Source organism: Polypterus senegalus, chromosome 6, assembly GCF_016835505.1.
Source record: "Polypterus senegalus isolate Bchr_013 chromosome 6, ASM1683550v1, whole genome shotgun sequence".
NCBI classification, from domain to species: Eukaryota; Metazoa; Chordata; class Cladistia; order Polypteriformes; family Polypteridae; genus Polypterus; species Polypterus senegalus.
The window spans coordinates 19,819,031-19,838,016 of record NC_053159.1 but is presented as its reverse complement, the minus strand read 5'-3'; the positions used below and the strand labels follow the sequence as shown (position 1 = coordinate 19,838,016).

General features: G+C 39.8%; 1 protein-coding gene across 3 annotated transcripts in view; it reads left to right on the top strand.

Moving 5' to 3' along the window:
* pik3cd (phosphatidylinositol-4,5-bisphosphate 3-kinase, catalytic subunit delta) overlaps window positions 1-18,749 on the top strand; it is a 119,290-nt gene extending 100,541 nt beyond the window's left edge. For all 3 annotated transcript variants that reach the window (XM_039755507.1, XM_039755508.1, XM_039755506.1), the window contains exons 15-23: window positions 1,967-2,066; window positions 4,112-4,290; window positions 5,681-5,787; window positions 11,982-12,060; window positions 12,650-12,817; window positions 13,892-14,015; window positions 15,882-16,027; window positions 17,316-17,448; window positions 17,926-18,749. In XM_039755507.1, the coding sequence (XP_039611441.1) occupies window positions 1,967-2,066; window positions 4,112-4,290; window positions 5,681-5,787; window positions 11,982-12,060; window positions 12,650-12,817; window positions 13,892-14,015; window positions 15,882-16,027; window positions 17,316-17,448; window positions 17,926-18,060 (1,171 nt within the window). In that variant the 3' untranslated portion in view covers window positions 18,061-18,749. The remainder of the gene's footprint in view (window positions 1-1,966; window positions 2,067-4,111; window positions 4,291-5,680; window positions 5,788-11,981; window positions 12,061-12,649; window positions 12,818-13,891; window positions 14,016-15,881; window positions 16,028-17,315; window positions 17,449-17,925) is intronic.
* The last annotated feature ends 237 nt before the right edge of the window (window positions 18,750-18,986 follow it).

The following is an 18,986-nucleotide window of genomic DNA, read 5'->3' as shown; positions in this document are numbered from 1 at the left end:
ATCCGTTGTAACTTTAGGCATGTTGTCAGTCAGACAACATTAATAAGAACACTATTGCTTTTTGCTGTTTCAAATCAGTGTCCCTACTTCAACCTCAGCCTTCTTGAGATGTTACATTAGTTTAGAAATTTCTTTTTTTTTTTTTTTTTTTTTTTTTTGAGATCACACAAAATTCCATACAAATAGATCAATTTTTATAAAAATAGGATTGAAAACAAATCAATCCCCACCCCTGAGAAAGAGAGCATGGCCAGCAGAGTAAAACTTAAAGCTAGTAAAAATAAGTAGGTGAATTAATAAGTAAATATAGGTAAATGTAGAAGAAAAGGAAATGGGGAGAGAAGTTTGGTCAATCTCACGATCCTCAGTATTCTCACTGGTGAAAAAAAATATAATGATAACTTTTCCTTTAAGGGGCAGCAGACCATTCTTTTAGAGATGGCCATCAATTCAGATTTGGAAATGTTAATTCTCATCTCAAACATGTCACACTCAAGTGCAAGCATCAGAAAAAACAGTTACATAAGTCCAGAAGACACCATCCTCAGAAGCCCTGACACAGTGAGAATAGTACATTTTGCCCATTTATGTGCTAGAGGTTGACTGACCTCTAGCCAGACAGGCCTGTGTGGTCCCTTTCTCTCATTACAGGTCATACCTTAGTCTCTCTACCTGGAAGGAGACATGCACTGCTCCCACACACTATCCAGGAGGCTATCCATTTTCCTTCCACAGCACCCCTATATGATAGCACCCTGGAGTCTCTGACTTCCCACATGTGGTGTGTTTTTTGTTTTTGGATTTTTTTGTACAAGACTTACCCCTGCTGCATTCCACTTTAATAGCGTCCTGCTTGATACTACTTCACAAAAATATTTTCATTTTTTTTTTTTAAATAGAAGATTTAACAATCCGCAAGTACACATCTCTTGGGAATGGAGAAGCGTTGAATGCTGATTAGCACCTGCAGTTTCATTGTACTCATGTTGACCCCATAAACACAAATATCCACAACCAAGCCTTGGTGGGCCTTGTCGCTTGTTTTTTTTGAGTCAAGTCCTCAAAGTCATAGTGATCACAGTTCATGTAGAGATGGCTTGGTTTAAGACCAGAAGTTGTCATTTTTGAGGACAACTGGTACCTTTATTCTGAAAAATAATGATTGTTGTGCATTTGGAGAAATCTGACATTTTACAGATTTGTGGCAACTGCAGTCCATCTTAGCTCAAAGACACACATGTTCTTATATTATTTATATATTTGTTGTATCTATCTATCATATAGTACCTTTCACATCTATCTATCTATCTATCTATCTATCTATCTATCTATCTATCTATCTATCTATATAGTGCCCTTCATTTCTAGTTATCTAATCATATACTGTACTAAGTATATTTACAGTAGGGCACCATAAAAATATTTTGAAGCTGTTTGTCTAATCAGCAAGTTCTTCTTTGCTCATCAAAATCACTATGTAACATTTAGAATAAATACAAATAGACATTGTTACTGTAAAACATACCAAGACATTTGTTTTGTTTTTAAACAGTTCACTTGTGTATTGTGTTAAATCACCTCTTCAAGTAGTTCTGGTGCCTCTCTGTCTCCTGACTATTCATGCACAAGTTACAGAGACCTTTCTTTGACAGATCTTTAAAACGCTTCTTTCATTTTCAGTTAGTTGTCATTTTAACCAAACAATTAGTATTAAAAGTGCATAGACATTATACACATATAAAAACATCACAATAATAATAATTTTCCATCACATACATTATATGTAGCTTTATTCCACTTGTAGACTGACACCCATTTCTTGCATTGCTCTAATTTCCCCCTGCATGAACAATGAATGTGTTACAATCTACTTTTTTTTTTTTTTTTAACATGAAATTGTAAGGAATATCCAGCCAAATTCTGCAAAACCTTTTTATCTTTTGCTTTTTTCTTCACTCCATTCCAGGTCAGAAATGCACGTCCCCTCTGTTTCTTTCAGATTTGGACTTATTTTGGAAGCTTATTGCAGAGGCAGCACTCCTCATATGAAGATACTAGCAAAACAGGTATATAACTAACCATGTTTTCCTCTATCAATCATATAGTGCCTTTCACATTGATCTATCTTTTTTTTCTTCAAGTCTAATAATTTAAAGCTTGCAGACATCTGTTTGAAGCAATTTAACTTACAGTTAGCTACACTAGGATCACTGATGGAACAAGTCACTACTTAAGCTGAGGTTACTGAGTTGCTGATCTTATCTCTTGCTAGAAATCACTGAGGGTGTCAAATTATGCAACTTCATGATGACTTTGCAGCAAGTACCATGTTGTGTTTTACATGCCATAATAGAATGAAAAAAGGAAAAAAAAAAGGTCAGAGATTGTGGCTAAACATGCCATATCTGTCAAGCAGCACATAATTGGCTGTGAAAAAAGGGGCAACACTTTGGAAATGTGAAACTGTGCTGTCATTATGCAGTTGTCTAATTTAACATCTCCACTGATTTGTAGTTGTCTACCCTGACATCTTCTTCAGGTGAAGTCATCAAGTTTGACATCCCCTCTGTTTGAAAGTTGTGTTAGGTGCTTTACATAATTACAAGTTAATGCTGTGGACTGTTTTAACAATTTCTTTATGGGATGTCAATTTTGGAAAGAATAATTAAATGGTACAGTAATCCCTCCTCGATCGTGGATGAAAATCCACGAAGTAGAAGCCATATGTTTGTATGGTTATTTTTATATATTTTAAGCCCTTAGAAACTCTCCCACACTGTTTATAAATACTCCCTGCAGAGTTATACAGCATAATTCCTTTGTATTCTCTTAGATATTAGGTAAGATTCATTGAAATTATGTATGTTTATATACAGTAAAACCTAAATATTATTTTAAAGATATCGAGTGTCTCCGATATCACATATGTTACAGCCATTACGATAGACAGGCCACCAGCAATAAATACGTACAATGCAAGAAAAATAATATACAGTAAATGTGTGTGTACAGTGACACTAAACGTACGTACATGTACTAAGTACTGTAAGTAGAAAATTAATTATGGTTACTCACCAACAATGACACGATGAGTTTAATTTTACTGCACAACAAAGGAGAGCGTTACAGCTCTTCTAAAGGAGCCTCTTCAGGCGATTGTGTAGCACCTCCGTTGTTCTTCTTCCGGCAGTCTTCAATCCAAATCCCTAAAGCAGATTCCATCCAGACTACTGCCTTATTACATCCACTTACAACTCATTTTGCACCCTGGTTAAAAGGACACTGCGGCCGTAGATCTTATATTCCTTTCCTACTTTTTAAATAAAAAGAATTGTAGCCTCATTGATGCTGTAATGGCGTCCTACAGCGGTGTAGCTTTTCCCTTCTTTCAACAAATCCAAAACGTTTACCTTTTCGGCAATCGTTAACATCTTCCGTTGGCGCTTGGGCACGGCCCCTAAAGCAGTAGCAGATCGTTTTGGAGCCATAATGAAGGGCTTGAATATGCACAAAGATAAACACAAAAGCGCACAAAAGTTAACTCTTTACACAGCGAAACACGTTGATGCTGAATGAGCGAGACAAGACTTCCTGGTTAACACTGCATTCAGCACACAGGAACTTAACTGCGTGCTCTGATTGGTTAGCTTCTCAGTCATCCGCCAATAGCGTCCCTTGTATGAAATCAACTGGGCAAACCAACTGAGGAAGCATGTACAGGAAGTAAAAAGACACATTGTCTGCAGAACCCGCGAAGCAGTGAAAAATTTGCGTTATATATTTAGTTATGCTTACATATAAAATCCGTGATAGAGTGAAGCCGCGAAAGTCGAAGCGTGATATAGCGAGGGATTACTGTATTCCAAAAAATTATCATTGGCAAATCAGATTAGATACTGTTTAAAAATTATTTAATAAGAATTAGTTTCAGTTAATTACAAAGACTGGCAGAGCACACTGATTTGTGTCAGTCAAATAATCCAAATGTTGCACTTTAATTTTTCAAATATTTCGCTTCTGCCGATAAAACTGATTGATACTTTTGTTTATAATTTGGGGGGATGCTTCTGTCATCTAAAAATAATTGAATTGTACTTTATTTTAATCTTAGAATGAAGCACTAAACAAAATGAAATCTCTGACTGACTTTGTGAAATCCAGCTCCCAAAAAACCACAAAGAATATTACCAAAGAGGTAATGCAGTTCTACATGAAACAAGACGCCTACTTGGAGGCTCTGAAGGACCTGGTTAACCCACTTAACCCTAACCTTATTCTTTCAGATCTAAGGTGTGTACCCTACATTAATTTATTTTAAATTACTTCATTTTATGCAGGCAATGGCTGTTGCTGTGGTGTTGAAATATTTTAACCCTTTCATTTTAAGCAAATGGATATTAAGAGGTGATATGAAGTGTTTAAAGTTATAGAGGTAATTACTAGAGAGGATCCAGGCTGCTACTTTAAAATGAGTTTATCAAGAACATGGGGACATAGTTGGAAGTGAGTCAAGCGTAAACTTCATACAAACATTAGAACGTCTGTCTGTAATAAATGACCACATAGTGCGGTAGAGAGCAGGACTTTAGGGACCTGTTGTTATTCTGGAGAGGTTAGCAAAAACGGATCAGGGAGCCTTGTTGGGTTGAATGACCTGCTCTTGTCAAAATTTTTCAACAATGCAGAAGGGCATGCAGCAGAACACAGTGCATCTCTGGCAGTTCAAACACAGACCCTTTATCTGACTAAATAGGACAAATGTGTTGATAGAAGCACATAAGACATTCCAACCAAGAAGCTTGTTCTCCATTACTCTGACAGTAAACACAGAGCACCTAACTTTACGTGAAAGGAGCCCTTTGCGTGTGGGTGTGTTTTTATGTGCATGATTTATAGGTTGACCAGGAAACAATGAACTTTATTGTCGAAGTAAGAGTTACAGTAACTTGATGGTTTGGCCTTTAGCGTGCTGAACCTAAGATGTTTTCTCGTTTGCACAGCAAAATCTGGAGAAGCCACTGCTTCAGTGTCCAGTGCCACTTATTTCAGATAGCCACTGATAGCCATAAATCAGATGACACAAATAAACTTTTCAAAAAGTAAAACAAACTTTACAACTAATTGTAAAGTTTATTTTTACATTGATCTTTGCGTCCAGACCATGTACATGCTGCACTTCCTGTTTCATAGCAACTTCTTCAGATCTTTCAAAATGAGAGCAGTGGCGGTAACCCCAGTGACCACAATAACTTTTACCGATATATGACTCTGTACATTGCACTTGCTTGCAGGGGATGACCATGTTTTAGTTTATTGCTTAATCTAATGACACAGTGGGAAGGTGCTCACCTCTGTTAGCTCTGCAGACATTTAAACAGGGCTTGATATATGGCACATTGCCACCTTTACAGTAGCCTGCAGTGTGCAGTTTTCAAAAGGTGATCATTTTATCTTAATCACATCAAAACGGGGCTTTACAACATTTTCAGTATGACAGCAAACCTGTGTCGGTCAATGCACTTACAGCTAATTGAACTGCATCTAGCACAGTCGCACTGCGCACGAGATTCAGAGATTAAGGCAGCCTGTGACTGGGGGTGTTTTTGTTAGACACGTTCAAACTTCCTATATGCAGTTTAGTTTGACAGCACTTGATTTTGTTTTTCTCTTGCATGTACAGTGTGGAAAAATGCAAATTCATGGACTCCAAGATGAAGCCTTTGTGGCTTGTTTACAGTGACAGCTTTCAGAGTGGCTCCATTGGGATCATTTTTAAGAATGGTGATGGTAAGTGTTCTGTAGCTCATCATGGAAAAAAGGGGGACATGGCTGCATACTTGGATTACGAATGGGCAAGGATCTTAATCCAAAATGAATATGTAAAGTTGGAAGCTTACCCTGACTTGAGTAAAATAAGGTGCTGACAGATGGAGGAGCTTTAGGTGCTTAATTCAGATGCACTTCCTGCAATATATATATTTTTTTAAAGCTAACATCACATGGCTGTTTAGAAAGCACAAAAAAGACAATAGAAAGCAACCATTTTAACGTAAGCAAATCTTTTGGATCCTACTTTTTAGTCGCTAATCACAAGTTTTAAGACTAGAAGAACAACAGCAGCATCAGAAAAGGTTCTGAAATGGATGCAGTGTTAGGATCTTTTCTGTACATTTAACATTTACTACCACATAATATATTTATTTGTTCAGATCATTGTCTAGTGCACATGCTTGCCAATCTTCTGAACCTGTCATTTTCTCAGTACCAAAACCTGTTTCTAGGCTGTATTTGAAGGTGACAACACTGATAGTATATACTGTACACCTCTTCTGTACTGTTATATATAAAGAGTTATAATGTCACGACACCGAACCAACTCTGCTTTCTCCAACAACAAGCTGGAGATGGCAAAAGATTTATGACTCTTGCTAAAGGTCTGCAATAAGACTTTCCATTCTGGTGATAAAGAGCAGCCAAGTTGAAGGTGAAGAGGGGCCAAGAGATGCCAAAGCAGCCTACAAGAAGAAAATGAAGTATTATTTTTGACAACTCAAACCCCTGCCATGCATGGCAAGGTATACGTCACATGACTAAAGAAAGCAATAATACCAGTCCAGCTACCAGTAGCAGCAGTTCCTCATTGGCAGAACAGCTTAGTTGCTTCTTCGGATGCCATAGGGAGAAGAGACGAGAAACGGTCACAACTAACATTCCAGCTCCATATACTGTACCAACAGCCAGGTACTCCTGTTACAGTCCGCTGATGTTATATGCACTTATGGAAAAGCCCAGATGCCATCCCAAGAACGGTTCTCGGAGACTGTGCTGCGATGATATTTACAAATATCTTCGATCAATCTCTGATAAAAGTGCACTATCCCTACCTGCCTGACCACATCTACCATAGTACAAGTCCCAAAGCAGACTGCAGTAACATTAACACCAATAATTCATGAAGTGTCTGGAAAGACTGGTTCTTAAGTACAAACCGGATTCCAAAAAAGTTGGCACACTAAACAAATTGTGAATAAAAACTGAATGCAATGATGTGGAGATGGCAAATGTCAATATTTTATTTGTAATAGAACGTAGATGACAGATCAAACGTTTAATCCGAGTAAATGTATCATTTTAAAGGAAAAATATGTTGATTCAAAATTTCACGGTGTCAACAAATCCCAAAAAAGTTGGGACAAGTAGCAATAAGAGGCTGGAAAAAGTAAATTTGAGCATAACGAAGAGCTGGAAGACCAATAAACACTAATTAGGTCAATTGGCAACATGATTGGGTATAAAAAGAGCTTCTCAGAGTGGCAGTGTCTCTCAGAAGCCAAGATGGGTAGAGGATCACCAATTCCCACAATGTTGCACAGAAAGATAGTGGAGCAATATCAGAAAGGTGTTACCCAGCGAAAAATTGCAAAGACTTTGCATCTATCATCATCAACTGTGCATAACATCATCCGAAGATTCAGAGAATCTGGAACAATCTCTGTGTGTAAGGGTCAAGGCCGTAAAACCATACTGGATGCCCGTGATCTCCGGGCCCTTAAACGACACTGCACCACAAACAGGAATGCTACTGTAAAGGAAATCACAGAATGGGCTCAGGAATACTTCCAGAAACCATTGTCAGTGAACACAATCCACCGTGCCATCGCCGTTGCCAGCTGAAACTCTACAGTGCAAAGAAGAAGCCATTTCTAAGCAAGATCCACAAGCTCAGGCGTTGTCACTGGGCCAGGGATCATTTAAAATGGAGTGTGGCAAAATGGAAGACTGTTCTGTGGTCAGACGAGTCACGATTCAAGTTCTTTTGGAAATCTGGGACGCCATGTCATCCGGACCAAAGAGGACAAGGACAACCCAAGTTGTTATCAACGCTCAGTTCAGAAGCCTGCATCTCTGATGGTATGGGGTTGCATGAGTGCGTGTGGCATGGGCAGCTTGCATGTCTGGAAAGGCACCATCAATGCAGAAAAATATATTCAGGTTCTAGAACAACATATGCTCCCATCCAGACGTCATCTCTTTCAGGGAAGACCCTGCATTTTTCAACAAGATAATGCCAGACCACATTCTGCATCAATCACAACATCATGGCTGCGTAGGAGAAGGATCCGGTACTGAAATGGCCAGTCTGCAGTCCAGATCTTTCACCTATAGAGAACATTTGGCGCATCATAAAGAGGAAGGTGCGACAAAGAAGGCCCAAGACGATTGAACAGTTAGAGGCCTGTATTAGACAAGAATGGGAGAGCATTCCTATTTCTAAACTTGAGAAACTGGTCTCCTCGGTCCCCAGACGTCTGTTGAGTGTTGTAAGAAGAAGGGGAGATGCCACACAGTGCTGAAAATGGCCTTGTCCCAACTTTTTTGGGATTTGTTGACACCATGAAATTCTGAATCAACATATTTTTCCCTTAAAATGATACATTTTCTCAGTTTAAACTTTTGTTCCGTGATTTATGTTCTATTCTGAATAAAATATTAGAAGTTGGCACCTCCACATCATTGCATTCAGTTTTTATTCACGATTTGTATAGTGTCCCAACTTTTTTGGATTCCGGTTTGTACATCAAGGCTGCTCTCCCATCCACTACAGGCTCTCACCAATATGCACATAGATCCAATCGGTCAATAGACGGGGCAATTTCCTCAGTCCTCCACATTGTACTGCTCTACCTGGAACAGTGAGGAACATATGCATGGCTACTGTTTGTGGATTACAATTATGGTTTTAATCCATCATACCCAGCAGACTGTTTTCCAAGATATCTGACCTAGGCATCCAGCATAACAGCTGCCTATAGATATGGGACTTTAACAAACTGGCCACAGCCAGTCAGGATGGGCCCCCACCACTCCCCACACTTTGTGCATTGAGCCCATTCTTAGTATACTCTTGGTATACAACATACATATGACTGCAAACCAGCCCACGACACCAATGCCATTGTTACATTTGCAGACAATACAACAATAATGGCTGATCACTGATGGAGATGAGTCTGCCTACAGTGAGGAGGTATGAAGACTGACAGAGTGGTGCACAGAGAGTGACTTGATACCAAAAAAACTAAAGAACTGATGATTGATTTCAGGAGGACGCAGGATGACCATCGGCCACTGTATATAAACAGTGACAGAGTCGCAAGAGTCTCTAGTTTTAAGTTCTTGGGTACCTACAACTCAGAAGATACCACGTGGACAATAAACAAAAACTCACGGGTTAAAAAAGCACAACAATGACTTTACTTCCCAGGCTGTCACGAAAGCTTCAGGTGTCTTTCTGTCCTGACTCATGGGATACTCGTGTAGTTTGACAACAGCTTAGCAGCTGACAAAAAAGGCTTGGCAAAGAATTACAAAAACAGCAGAGAAAATTACCAACACACCTTCACCTACCATGGAAGACATCCAGCGTCATAAAAGACGTGTATCACCCAGCACACAGTGTCTGAACTCTCAGGGAAGAGATATGAGGTCCAATTAGAGTGCGGACCACAAGACTGATGAACAGCTTCTACCCAAAAGTGATTACTACGCTAAATTCTACACTGAAATCACACACCTTATAGACATAACTGTGAAATATCAGATTTATCATCATTTTCTTAAAACTTGTGCAGTATTTTTAAAAAAGCTTTTTTTTTTTTCCATTGCATATACTGACAATGGTGTAATTGGTGAACTGTATATGTGAGAATATTAGATGTATCTCACTGAATGCGTTATGAAATGACAATAAAGCAATCTCGTCTTATTAGGTCTGGCTCTTACTATTCAGATGTTTGTACCAGTGTGTCTTACAAACGACAGTGATTTCTGATTCAGCCCAGAGAGCTCACTTGACGCTGTTGAACTGTTGATGATAGGACAGCTATACTTCTAGTGAAGTCACTTCTTTCATCAGTTTACCTGCTTACACTGTGCCCTTTCATCTGATACTGTCATGCACGTCATCTTAAATTGTGCTTTGTCATTTAACTGAATATGGAAATATAATACAAAATAAAGGCTGAGCAGTAATATTAGTTTGTAGTGATGGTTGAGAAAAAAAAAATCAATCTCCTGTTTTCATGCAGAATGGAGGTAAAATTTGTGATAGAATGGGTGCCCAACACTGGACAACATCAAATGGTATCAAAATGTCTATGGAAAAAATGTCATATTATTCATAAGGACATAATCCACTTTTCAGGTAATCCAATCGTATGCTCATAATATCCCAAACACATTTATAATTACTAAAACTAGGGGGCTTTGCTCACCCATAAACCCCCACCCACCCGGGCACGCTACGCTCCAGCCACTTGGCATCTCTTGCTGCTTGGTTGGGGGGGTGTGTGGGGCTGAACGCACACGGGGGAGATGCGGTCTGATCAGCTGCTGTCTTTCTGCCGCCGAGCTGCGTGTTCTGCTTGTCGCTCTGAGCATTGATCATTTAAAAGCCTGTACAGCAGCTGTCCTTTTATCTCACTGCCTTGTCTCACGTCACGTTAAAGTGTCTCTTGTGGGACATCAAATTGTCTTCCGAGAAGGTCACGTATCGCCTCCTTCCAAGATTTTTCTTATAATAGAGAGATTTTGTTAAACCAATTCCAGAAAAAGGCTTGTGAACGAAAACTGAATGTGCTTAAAAGTGAATGAGCATTTGAATTGTGGATGTGCCTCCCGTTGTTACATTTCTATGCATATCCACAACTGAAGTAACTCGAGATTATTTAGATAGAAACTTTATTAATCTCAAGGGGAAATTCACCTACTCCAGCAGCAGCATACTGATAAAAACAATATTAAATTAAAGAGTAGTGATAATGCAGGTATAACAGACAGACAGTAATTGTGTATAATATTAATGTTTGGAACTGAAGAGTCGCATAGTGTGGGGTCTCCTCAGTCTGTCGCTGAAGCTGCTCCTCTGCCTGGAGATGATCCTGTTCAGTGGATTCTCCATGATTGACAGGAGTCTGCTCAGCGCCCATCGCTCTGCCACGGATGTCAAACTGTCCAGCTTCATTCATACAGTTGAGCCTGCCTTCCTCACCAGTTTGTCCAGGCGTGAGGCGTCCCTCTTCTTTTTGCTGCCTGTCCAGCACACCACTGCGTAGAAGAGGGCGCTCGCCATAACCGTCTGATAGAACATCTGTAGCATCTTATTGCAGATGTTGAAAGACGCCAGTCTTCTAAGGAAGTATAGTCGGCTCTGTCCTTTCTTACACAGAGCATCAGTATTGGCAGTCCAGTCCAATTTGTCACCCGTCTGCACTCTCTTTAGCAGTGGTCTGTGAAGTGGCACAGGTGACCAGACCTGCAGCTTGTTGGATCATCTCTGATATGCACAAGATGGCTGCATATTCTTTTTCTGATCATTTTTCAGTTGCTTTTCTTGGCTTTTAACTTTTCACTTTTACATGTATCTTAGTGCGTGTTTTTTGTTGTTATCACGTGAAACACAATGTTAGCCAATGTTGAAGCTGATACTGGGCTGGACTTGTGTTTGATTAAAGTATTGGGGGTTAAGGGGGCTACAATGCATTCTCCAGTGTTTTCTGGAAGAGATGTATTGATCAATATTCTAGTAAAAACACACGTTTGTGATATTCTGAGTGTGCAATTGGCCTGTGGGTTATCCAATACGAGTCACGCAAGATTTTATTTGCTGATGTTTTTATATTGTTTGCTGTTGTCATAGCTCCTTACTATATCAGAAACATTATTTCCATTTTCCATGAAAACACCATGGACAAAACAAAACAATTTTTGGGTGAAGCCTTCCTTTAACAAGCTTGTTGTAATACTTGATCCTAACGACCAAATAGTACTAATGTGACTGATGCAACCCAAAAAAAACACAAAAACCCCAATAGTCTCGTTAACCAGAGTGAGAAAGTCAGTGGCTGGCGTGTGCAGTGCAGATTTCCATATACTGGTACACGTAGATCTTACTCTTCCCACTTTGCTCTTTTCTCCTTTAGATCTCCGCCAGGATATGTTAACCTTACAGATGATCAAATTGATGGATGTCTTGTGGAAGCAGGAAGGTCTGGATTTAAGGTTGGTTTGTGCTTTTTAACTTTAAATGTGCTGAGGTGGTGAAGTTTTGGACTTAGAAATGGTAGCCAGACAGAGTACTTTGAACCAAGAGATGAGTGGATCAGAAAACAAAGTAAAAATAAATACAAGTTATTTATCGGAGAAAACTTACCACCATGCTGAATGTCATTCTTGTAACAGTTAAAACCCGTCTGACATTACTGGTAGAACAAATCTTAATGAAGCCTTTAGGGGGGGGAAATGATTGTAATGAGCGATACTGCTAGAAAACAAAGACAGAATCACAATATCACAGTAGCCACTTAGGATGTTTCAAATTCTTTCATGCTGTTCTGCGATGCTGCAGCTGCACTCCTAATAGAGACCTGAGGCAGACATGGACATGGAAAGTCCGCAGCACTGTGTAGTGTTTTATAGCATTTGAATCCTTCACTGTGACTGAACCACAATTCTAAATGTCCATCAATTCAATTCTGTGGACGTGAAGTTTTTTCCCGTGTACACATCTCCCACTCCTCCTGTCGGGACAGAATTCACTAAGGTCTATTAATTGGGGGCTCAGGTTTGGTTTGTCTCTTTTTTTTTTTAGAATGATTCCCTATGGCTGCCTGTCAACTGGATACAAGACGGGTCTGATTGAGGTGGTCAGTGATTCAGATACAATTGCAAACATCCAGTTGAATAAAAGTAACATGGCTGCCACTGCTGCATTCAACAAGGACGCACTTCTCAATTGGCTGAAATCCAAGAATCCCGGGTAAGACAACTTAGAGCAGGGGTGTCGAACTCCAGGCCTGGTGGGCCGCAGGGGCTGCAGGTTTTCATTCTAACCCTTTTCCTAATCAGTGACCAGTTTTCATTGCTTTTCCCTTCATTTTAATAGCCTTGTTTTTAAGCAGTCAGTCCTCTGTCTTTATTCCTCTCTTCATTAAATGGTAGCCAAACAGAAATAAGATGTGAAACAAGCCAACAGATGACCAGCTAAATTAGGATTTCATACTCCAACCAATCTCTTAATGAGAAGCCAATTCTTGCTGTTAATTAAACTCGTTATTTAATCCCACAGCTTGTTGCTGCTCTCATTCTGCTACAGCAGACATTTCTAAAACTGTTGATTTTTCTGTTTTTTCTAAGAACGTCGTCAAAACGTTTTGATGAGCCGAGAGATCAGACCATCACGTTTCTTTATTTTCAGATATTCTGTGATCAACAAAGATGAGCTGGTCACGTGGCAGCTTGTTTCGTGTCTCATTATTGTTTGGCTTCTGATTAAGGAAAAAAAAAAAAAAACAACTAAGGGGCTGAGTCAAATTAATTAAAATTAAAGTAAAACTAGTTAATTTGCAGCAAAAACTGGTCACTAATGAAGAAGGTGGTTAGAATGAAAACCTGTAGCTGCTGCGGCCCTCCAGGCCCGGAGTTCGACACCCGTAACTTTGATGATTTCTGACAATTTGTATACCACTGGAGGGGAAAAAAATGTCCACTGACAGCAGGATACGCTCAGCTAAGCTGCCCAGTACCTCATAAACTGCAGGTAATACCTGTGAAGTGTTTCGTTTCTCTTACTAGTCTGACACTTGACTGTACAATAAGATCTGGTTCCTAATACATTAGTCTTTGAGAAATGAATTAATTAGCCTTCTCTTTCGGTAGGACTTTAGGTATTGGGTTTTAGACAAGCCAGGCACGTGTGTTTCCAGGTGAATGTAAAAGCTTTTAAAAGTCCCATTCTTTGTTTATGGCTAGAGTGTTATTTATTTATTAAATTTTTTTTAAATGAATGTGAGACAGACTTTCTAATGCATGTCGTGTCCCTTTCCCACTGCAGTGATGCTCTGGAACAAGCAATAGAGGAGTTTACACTCTCATGTGCCGGCTACTGTGTAGCTACGTACGTCCTGGGAATTGGTGACCGCCACAGTGACAACATCATGATCCGACAAAATGGACAGGTGACAACAATGGCTCAGTTTATTGTGCCTTCCAGAAGCGGGCCGTGTACAGTGCCTTTTGTTTATTATCATAGCCTGAAAACAACAGTACCGATTCTCCTTTTTCATGCATGTTTTTAAACTTGGAATTTAAAATGTACGACTTTCTTAATACAAGAACTCCTTTAAAACAAAGATCAGCAAGGCTAGAAAAACAAAAAAATTAAATTTAACTGACCTCAGGCTCACAGTGGACGTCAGGTTTCATACGCTTTTTTGAGGTAAAGGAATTCCAATACTTCATCCTTCACAGCTCCTACATTAAGTGCAGAGTAACACTTTTGCCTCAAGAGGGCACTGCAGTTCCATTTGTACAACAGCATAGTAATGTCGAGAGTACAGTACAGTACAGTACAGTACGCTGTTTGTCTGGCGACTACTAGAAGTGTTAAAGCAACTGCTAACACTAGCCAGTGTCCCAAGGTGAAGACACCTGAATCTTAAGAGTATTTTGTGTTTTTACAATTCCTCTATCAGGAAAGGTCTGTGAGTGAAGTACAACTTAAATTTGAAAATATTGTATACGTGCTTATTAAAATGACAAATGTATAATCTAACACTTCACCATCTGTGATTTTCTGCAGTACATAGGGATGTCTCTCTTAAAGGTCAGCCAGCAGACTGAGACTCCCTTGCCCGGGTGATGCATTTCCATGTTGGAAACGTCCAGATACGTTTTTAATCGGACTCGGACCTTAATGAAGCCAGCTGCTAGCTCTCAGTTTGGTATTGATCCAAAAATGATCAGCTGGATATGCTAAATACTTAAGAGTATCGATGATAGATTGCAAGAATTCATTTTGTTTTAATGGTTTGGTTATTTTAAGCTGTTTGCTAATAAGCACACACATACTGACGCACTGTAGTCGGCTTTTAGCAGCACGGTCACTTGCACAGGTGTCTGCTGAGCTCATCTTTAAATTGTTAGTAATCAAACACAATTAACGGAACAAACTCCAAACAAAAATAAAAAGACAGACCAAAGTCGAGCATTAGATTTAGCAAATTATTACTTGTGGATGTAAATGTCACACAACAAATAAGAATTAAAAAGGTTAGCTAGTGAGGTCCATTCCAGGTAAAACGACTCACCGATTTTGAAACTGGTTGGGGCAAAAACCGGCAACCAGAGGGGGTCCCAGGACTGAGTTTGAGGACTACTGCTGCTTTATCAAAGTGCCGAGGTGGAGTCCAGTGCAGCATCCCCATTCGTTAACTTGTTTGGTTTAATTCCCTTTATGTTGTGGGAGCTCCTGAGGGGCGCCATCCTTCAAAGTAATGGTTGTCAGTACGACGGTTCCATCGAAATTCACAGAATTGTGACCTCTAAGTTCATTTTAGCACTCAAAATGCCAGAGATGACATTCAGCAAGCATCCATACTGTACTTTGGTTTGTTTATACCTGTTGGATGGATTCCCTTTACTTTTCAGTTACATTTGGTTTGGAGCAACCAAGCATTTCCTCCCAAAACCTGAACTTGAAATGTGTGAATAGAGTGAAGTGGGGCCGTGTGATGTCACAAATAATTCCAAAAATATTCAAAGCATGTGACTGCCCCATTAGCCTATCAGAGGGGAGCAGGCCCTTCAGCATGATGTACCCGGCTGCTTTGTCTTTTTGTAGTGCAGTGACCAGAACTGCACACCACATTCATTCCACATGTGGCCTGACAAAGGCGCTGCTATACAGTCCTGAGTATGATGTCTCTTGATTTATATTCACCAGCTTACAGCAACAGTTGAATATTTTGTTTTCCTTTTCAGTATCTTCAGAAGGCAAATCACCCCAGCCATAGCCTTAACCAAATTGTTTTTGTGTATTTCAGTTATTCCATATTGATTTTGGACACTTTCTTGGGAACTTTAAGAGCAAATTTGGCATCAACAGAGAGCGTGTGCCTTTCATTTTGACGTACGACTTTGTGCATGTCATTCAACAGGGACGAACAAATGACAGTGAGAAATTTGAAAGGTAAATAAAAAAAATCTGTACAGTGTAACATATAGCTAACCTAACTAGAAACAGGGCAAGCGCAGAGCTAATGGCTTTAGGCCCTACAACATTTGTGTAATCACTTCTAACAATTTTAACGTGTAATACTTACATTTTTTACATGGACTTTCATCTGCCCAAACCAGTGTGCTGTCCGTGTCCCCTTCTAATAACTCTACTGATATCTCCCGTCCCACCCAGACTGGTATCATTTGCAGACTTAAGCAGTTTGTTGTTTATCTTCTTATCCACATCGTTCATGTACCTTACATGTCAGAAGTAAAAATGCTTGGTTTGAATACACAATGGGAGGCCTGAAAATCAAAAATCCACCTTACGAGAAGGACTTAGGAGTCGTAGAGGACTCAACACTATCAGCTGCCAGTCAGTGTTCAGAAGCCATGAAGAAGGCTAACAGAATGTCAGGTTATATAGCGCCTTGATGTGTGCAGTACAAGTCACAGGAGGGTCTGCTAAGGCTTTATAACACACAGCAGCACTAGAAAAACACCAGAGAAGAGTGACGAGGCTGATTCAGGGCTACAGGAGATGAGTTACGAGGAAAAGATTAAACGAGCTGAGCCTTTACAGTTTAAACAAAAGAAGATTAAGAGGAGACCTGAGTGAAGTGTTTAAAATTATAAAGTGATTTAGTGCAGTGGATCGAGACTTTCAAATGAGTTCATCAAGAACACGGGGACACAGTTGGAAACTTGTGAAGGGTAAATTTCACACAAACATTAGGAAGTTTTTCTTTACACAGAGAGCCACAGACAAGTAATATGGTAGACAGGAGGACTTTAGGGACCTTCAAAACTCAACTTCATGTTATTTTAGAAGAATTAATTGGATAGGACTGGTGAGCTTTGTTGGGCTGAATGGCCAGTTCTCGCCTGGATTGTTCTAATATTCTAATTTAAAACAGCAGCTGCTCCAGCACTGACCCCTGGTAGATGACGCATTCTGATTTAAGGTCCCCTGCACCATAAATTGAATAAAGGAAAGCATAACAGAAAATACCGACACGGTGGTTTTCATTTTCATATTAAATTAATTTGTAAAATGCACACATTAGCCTAAAATGGTTAAACTTGTGCAACCCTGATCGGCGCTTTGGCTTTGTTTTAAATTGGGACATATTTTGGGTGGGTGTGTCTCACTACTCCATGGAGACAACATGATTTGTTTGCTTTCTTGTCAAGGGAAAAGTACAGGAAGGAAGGCATGTTTTTAAAATTTTAATAGCCTTTTGCTTTTTCATGTGTAGGTTCCGGAATTACTGTGAAACTGCCTACAAAATCCTGTGCCGGAATGGTGTCTTATTTGTGAATCTATTTAAAATTATGCAAGCATCGGGTTTGCCAGAACTGAGCAGCTCCAAAGACATCCAGTACCTGAAGGTGAGAAGTTCTCTAAACACATCGCAGTACTCTCTGCTCCATACCCAAGTAGTATGCATGCACAGTATGTGGGTATTTATGAGTGAGGTGGCACAGTGCTGGGGGGGCTGCCTTACGACAAAGAGACTCGAGTTCAAGTGTCGCTGTGGGTTTCCTCCTATGGAGACCCCTGATGTGTGAGTTTGTGTTGGAGTTCATCCTGCACTCTGCCCAGGGATTGTCCCAGCTCTAGATAAGCAGATTTGGAAAATGAATGGATGGATGAAAAAAATAAGGATAAAGCACCATGAAATAACGCTAAAGACTGCAAGCTCAGAATGGGTGCCACACTTAACTTGTACCTTTAAGCTACTGATGAAGCAGCAGGGTTTCATCTTGTAGCCATCAGGGATTCTCCTTTGAATATCGGTGCTGCTGCAGTCATTATGGACGAGGTTCGTCTCCTTCCTCTGATCTCTTTTAATTTTTGCTCTGCAGGATTCTTTAGCTTTGGGAAAACCAGAAGAGGAGGCTCTGAAAAACTTCAAAGTCAAATTTAATGAAGCACTCCGGGAAAGCTGGAAAACCAAAGTCAACTGGATGGCTCATAATGTAGCCAAAGATAACAGATGAGGAAGCAGTAGCCCAAAACACTGTTATGGATTGAGAGGGGTCTTTTTTTTTTTTGGCTGAATGTTTACACTTTTCTAGTAACTGCGGCAGCTCAGGGCTGCAAAAGAAGAAATCCTTTGTTGGGGGGTAAAAATGTAGTGCATGACATGGCACCGCATCCTGATGAAATTCAAACGCACTGCTTGACTGGCCTGTGCCATCACCATCACTGAGGCCAACACTTGAACGCGGGGTGCACAGCAGTATGTCATGTGACTGTGATAGCACTGTGGTAGATGTTCAAATTTACATTAACAGTCCCAAAATATTAAAATAATAAAAAAAAAAAAAAAAATCACTGAGTGGTGGGGGAGAGAAAAAAAAAAACTGAAGAAATGAATTGCTTTATGAGGCACTAGTGCACTGTGTGGATACGGACAGCAACAGCAGCTTTCCTGTGTTTTTAATAATAAAATAAATAAATAAATAAATAAAATCACTTAGTGATGCTTTACTTTTACAAGACTCTGCTACAGGCAGACGTTTCTCAGGTACGGCCCATGTGGCACACGTTTAGACCACTCTAAGAGATTTGTAAAATAGCATATATAGAAAAAGAGCGCTTGTATATTCCAGTAAACCTTTGTATTGTAAATGTCCACCTGTACAGTAAATGTTTGTAATATTTTAAATAAATTCACTTAATTTTATCATTCAGGCTTAAGTCCAATGAAGGCCAAAGCAGCTATGTGTCAACCACTTAGACTTCATGGGTGCACCATACCAGTGAAACCAGTGTAATGCCAGGTTTGGTCAAGTGCACTGGATTCTCCTAAAATACGGATCATCATTCTGGATGTGCAGGCACTTTTACTTTCTGGACGTCCGCTGCAATCTACAGTAGTTTGTTTGGTGAGGTTACAAGTCTCTTGGATCAGATGGACTGT